Source organism: Rhincodon typus, unplaced genomic scaffold (genome assembly GCF_021869965.1).
Source record: "Rhincodon typus isolate 14 unplaced genomic scaffold, sRhiTyp1.1 hic_rhity00015115, whole genome shotgun sequence".
NCBI classification, from domain to species: Eukaryota; Metazoa; Chordata; class Chondrichthyes; order Orectolobiformes; family Rhincodontidae; genus Rhincodon; species Rhincodon typus.
The window spans coordinates 62-5,573 of record NW_025980753.1 but is presented as its reverse complement, the minus strand read 5'-3'; the positions used below and the strand labels follow the sequence as shown (position 1 = coordinate 5,573).

The 5,512-nt window shown below is 50.5% G+C and overlaps 1 protein-coding gene across 1 annotated transcript; it reads right to left on the bottom strand.

Moving 5' to 3' along the window:
• Positions 1-363: 363 nt before the first annotated feature.
• On the bottom strand, positions 364-5,218 carry LOC109925119 (phosphatidylinositol 4,5-bisphosphate 3-kinase catalytic subunit gamma isoform-like; the record flags this gene model as incomplete). Its single annotated transcript, XM_048594809.1, has 2 exons — positions 3,285-5,218; positions 364-429 (listed from the first exon to the last, which is right to left on the bottom strand). Coding segments are annotated over exons 1-2 (1,914 nt in total), but the record flags the coding sequence as incomplete, so codon positions are not given.
• Between the last annotated feature and the right edge of the window lie 294 nt (positions 5,219-5,512).

Here is a 5,512-nt window from a genome sequence, read left to right as displayed (position 1 = left end):
CAGTGCTGAGGGAGTGCCGCACTGTCGGAGGGTCAGTGCTGAGGGAGTGCCGCACTGTCAGAGGTTCAGTACAGAGGGAGTGCCGCACTCTTGGAGGGTCAGTACAGAGGGAGTGACGCACTCTTGGAGGGTCAGTACAGAGGGAGTGCCGCACTCTTGGGGGGTCAGTACAGAGGGAGTGACGCACTCTTGGAGGGTCAGTGTTGAGGGAGTGCCGCACTGTGGGACCGAAATGTGTGTGCTACTTATGTATAACAGTGGGATTGGAGTGAGGGTGGTCTTGGCAGCTGGGTTGCCCTGAGGTGGTGGGTGGGGGGAGTGGGGTGCGGTTTCGTGCTGTAGGGTCCAATGTTGGCCACTCACCCTCAGCGCGCGTTGGATGAGGAACCGGGCCAGGGCACTGTCGTGGTATGGTTCGAACTTCAACGCCTGAAGGAGGAGGTGAGAAAAAGCACAGCTCACAATCCAATGTGATTAATCAACTCGCTTTTGCCTAATCCTATCCATCGCCACCCCCACCCTTAATCTCCACACCCCCCCGACCCCCCAATCCTGGGGACAACCCCTCGAGCCTCCTTGATCATGGCTCTGATCGGATTGTAGCCTGAATGTCACTTTCCCTTGTTTCTCGGGACAAATCTACTGACCCCACACTCCAGTGCTCTGTGAGGAACAGGATTCTACAGAAATGGGGAGGGTAGGACAAGGGGGGGCACGGGAGTGTGGGATTTTTTGGGGGAGCGGGGTTTGAGGTATTTTCCACCATTTCAGGACTATTGGTCACCAGGTCACAGACAGAGCGCCATCACCTCCTCAGCATTGGACAGAGGCCAGGCTTCACCACCTCCTCAGGCCCTGGGGCCTAGTCGCCTCGAGAGAAGTGAGTGAGTGGGAAAACATCGGAAAGGTAAAGTTGCCATCACCTTCCTGGACCATAGGGCTAATCTCTCAATAGACAGAGACAGTGGTGGTTTAACCTTAGGGTCACCATACCCCAGGGGAGGGGAAGAGGGTGAGAAGGTTAAAGGTTGACAGCACCCAATTGGATGCTGGTACAGTGACGAAAACAGACTGAAGGATAGCCTGGTCGATCATGTCAGTATTGTCTTTAACACAGGGTCCTTAGGAGTCAACTCGATTGATTTGGCAACAGTTGACCAAAGGGTTCAGACCTTAAATTCTCAACATTAGAAAATTCTGGAAAAGGGACAAGGGTCCAGGACAGATAGCTCAGTCCAGGCACAGGGTCATTCCGAATTTGGGGACTGTGCTGGAGAATCAGGCACGGTCCCATTAACAGTTAATTACAGAGCGATCTCTGCAATGATGCAGTCGGCAATGATATGGGCAGTATCTATGGATTAATGCGGGAATCCCTAAGACAGGTTCCTGAGGGTGAGGTATCGATGGGAATGATTAATGCTCAGTGTTTATCCTGTGCATGGCTTGATCAGCTGAGGGCTCTGCAGTCTACCACATGGAGATAAAACTGATACAGATTGTGTAACATCATAATTATTTAATCTTCATACATTGTGACAGTGTCAGTGCGAGTACCCATTAAGACACTGTAGACAGACAGTTAGGGGTGATTATTATGCGGGCATTACATGCTGTAAAGTAGATTGATGGAGTACAGTTTCTCATTGACAGTGCATCCACATCCAAGACAGACAGTCCCCAGGTTCTGTTCCGGAGTTAGTCTGCACTCACATCGGAACAGAAATATAAAGCAGCCGTTGTAAGTATAGGAAATGTTCAGATCTTTAAAATTACACCCTGTATGGGATCACACTGGTAAGTATAAGTGATTATAAGTCGGATATTTGTAAAACAGGGAGCCCCTGTAAATGAAACAGAAGAAGCAAGGTGCAGGTTTAATCTGACTCTTCAATAGTAGCCATATGGAGAGCAGTGGGACCAGCTCACATTGCAGTCTGGGCACAGGGAGGTATTGCAGCATAATGACGCCCGAGGAATATCAATCAAGAAACTATTAATCCTGCTCTCTCGCCCAGTGTGGAGTCTATTTGTACCCACACACACTGGCTGCGATGGTCATGATGTAACTGGTGAAAACCTACTGGAGAGAAGCTGTTAACAAAGAAGTGAAGGAACACCTTGAGGAAAACCACATTCAAGCCTGTCCTCCCATCTAATCCCACAGGTATATAGCTCAGGAGTATTGGAGATAACATCCAGTGAATGGACATCTTACACTCTGCAGCAACAAGCTAGACTACTGGCTTTTCTTTAGAATTCACTCATGGGGTATGGGTGTCATTGGCTGGATCCAGCATTTATTGCCCGTCCCTAGTTGCCCCTTGAGAAGGTGGGGGTGAGCTGCCTTCTTGAACCGCTGAAGTCCATGTGTTGACCCACAATGCCCTTAGGGAGGGATTTCCCGGATTCTGACCCAGCGACAGTGAAGGAACAGTGATATATTTCCAAGTCAGGATGGTAAGCGGTTCGGAGGGGAACTTGCAGGGGGTGGTGTGATCCAGGGAGCTTCAGAAGCCAAACTGGGGAAGGGAGCATCTGTTCTGAGGAAGGGTCACCGGACCCGAAACGTTAACTCTGATGTTTCTTCCTTCACAGATGCTGCCAGACCTGTGAAGCTTTTCCAGTAACTTGTGTTTTTGTTGGGGAAGGGAGTGGTTTGTGTTAGGAGGTCACAGAGACGGGGAGGGGGGAGGCTGAGTGGATTTAGTGCAGCATAGAACACAAAGGGGAGGTTGTGAGACACCAGCCAAGAGCACATTAGAATAGACTAGTCTACAATAATGAAGCCATAGATAGGGTTTCAGGAGCAGATCAGTAGGGGAAGGGTGAAGTTGTGTGTTGTTACAGACGTAGATATGGGCAGTTCTGGTAACGGTGCAGATCTAAGGTCAGAAACTCATCTCAGGATCGAGTGTGACACCATTGGTTCAATCTCAACTGTTGCCATGGAGACGGATAGGATCAATAGCTAAGGAATGGATTTTGGAGCAGGAATGAAAGACAATGGCTTTGGTCTCCTCAATATCCACCTGACCCAGAGAGATGTGGTTCTCCATGGTTGGCTACATTCAACATTGACATCAACGTGTGGTTTTGGTCTCTCTGAGAATCAAGGGAGATGGGGGCTGAGGTCAAAGATCAGTCACAATCTTATTGAAAGATGAAGCAGGCTGAAGGGCTGAATGGCCTTCCATTGCTCCTGTGTCTTTTGGTTTTATAGTCTTCCTACCATCCCCAACTCATTCCTGAGAACACCCAGAGCAAAGAGAAACTGGTATCACCTGGACGAGCTGTAAGAGGTATCTCAACAGATGGTCATTGTCCACCTCTTCCAGTCGCTGTACGGAGAGGGTCCTGACCTTCTCATCAGCAATGTTGATGCTGAGCAGTTCCAGTGCGACGGCGATATCCAACTCTGGAGGGTTCCAATGGTCAAACAGCCAGTGTACCTCCTCAACTGCTTTCAGATCGCCCCATTGGACGGTGCTGAGAAATGTGGGTAGTGAGAGGCTGTACCGAGCACACTCCTCTGTGAACCGTTTTAGCAAGTCCCTCTGTGAACCGCTCAGGGAACACCGAGTCTCCTCCTGCACCACTTCCTGTTTCACAGGGACCACCTCATCTTCGGACTGGTCAACCCATGAGGAGCGAGAGCCCCTGCCACTGGGTAACACCACCGGGTAATTGTAGGTGTCCAGCAGGATACAGATTGCTGTCGAATTCTCAATGTCTGGGTTAGTCTTTGATGAGAGTTTGTCTACCTCGTGGGTGACAAGACTGTCCTCGTGACATGAGTACGCCCACATATGAAGGATGTGCTCACCTTGCTGAAGGAATGACCGGTGATCGATCAGGAGAAGGTTGACAAAAAAGAAAAGCTTGGTCTTCCCTCTGTAAGCATCTCCATCTTTAACGTTCTGGGAAGTGGCCTTTCCATCTCTTGCAGTCGAGCTCTCTTGGTCCAGGCCGTACACAGACAAACTCAACCTTGACCCTTGGGGCAAATTCTTCACCAAAATGTCAAACTCCAGCCAAGTGTTCCACAGAATCTCTTCGGTCAGTGGCATTGGCTGAGAACGGGCCGAAGCAAGGACGTTTGTGGCATGATGCACAGCTCCCTCCACAAATACATTCGGGAGGCTTTTGCTGGGCAGAACGGGAATGTCTAAGCCTACAACCTTGACGCGGAAACGCTGATTGCAATCCCAGAGCGAGAGCATTTGAATCTGCTCAATATCTTTGCCCCTCAGGGTCAGTTGGTCATGGGTGCTGGTGAGCCCTGTGCATTGGTCAATCAAAGGCCAGTCCTCAACCTTCACCTCATCATCTGCAAGGCATGGAGATGGCACCAGTGCCAGTTGCAACTCTTCTTTATTCTTGATGCAGCGTCTCACCCAGGTAAAGTCAACGAGTGGCCAGTTTCCTGTGATATACTCTTCTCTTCCCCAGACCTTTAAGACTAAGTTGTCATGAGCACTTTCCATCTCCATCTTCTCTCTGCAGAGGCGGACAACCATGTCTGCTGTGTCATAAATCCCCACCTTCATTTTATGGCTGACAGCGTTGTAGGAGATGGCAACCACCAACTCTTTGCTGATTTGGCTCTGCAGGGTGCTGGGAAGAGGACAGGAGGCCAGCCAAGGCTCCATCGCATAATCCCACCCGTTCCGATTGTGCATCTCAGTTTTCCGAGCCGAGCCAAGTTTCCTCCGCGCAAAGGCCACCTCTCTGTGCTGGTCGGCGTCGATGCCTTGTAAGTCATAGCCAATCAGGTGGGTCAGGCATTTCCAGAATTCCCCAGCCTCTTTCGTAGCCTTGGCTCGCTGCTTGATGTAAAGCAGACACTTCTTGGATCCCAAACACTTCCAATACTTCACAGAGTCCAGAGTGTGCAGGAGCTGCTGGTTGTCATAAATCTCATACCATGTCGCTCCCTTCTTGTACAGGAGCTGATAGGAATCCGGGCCGGAAAGTTGATAGACAGAGGGTTTGGCACTCTCCTGGCTCGCTTTCAGCCAGATCAACCCCCAGAGGCTCCTCACTGTGCTGTTCATTGGTACCTCCACAGTGATCACCTCGTTACCTGCCTCGTGAGGCCTCTGCGTGGGCAGCACGGCCACAAACTGCATCGTCCCTGAGTCAGGGATGGGCCCCAAATGGCAGCGACCTGTCTCCCCGACATCCTTATCGATGGGGCTCGGAGCTCGCTGTGGGTCCATGCTGGGCTCCTACGGCTTCTAAAACAATCAGCGAAAAAGAAAATGTAACACACTGTCCCCCGTTTTAATTCAACAGAATCTCTCCTTCCACTATCAGAACAGGAAGAGTTCAACCATCAAATCCCAGGTCAGGGGCACTACGGGGTTAGATACAGAGTAAAGCTCCCTCTACACTGTCCCCCATCAAACACTCCCAGGACAGGGACAGCAGAGGGTTAGATACAGAGTAAAGTTCTCTCTACACTGTCCCCATCAAACATTCCCAGGACAGGGACAGCATGGGGTTAGAT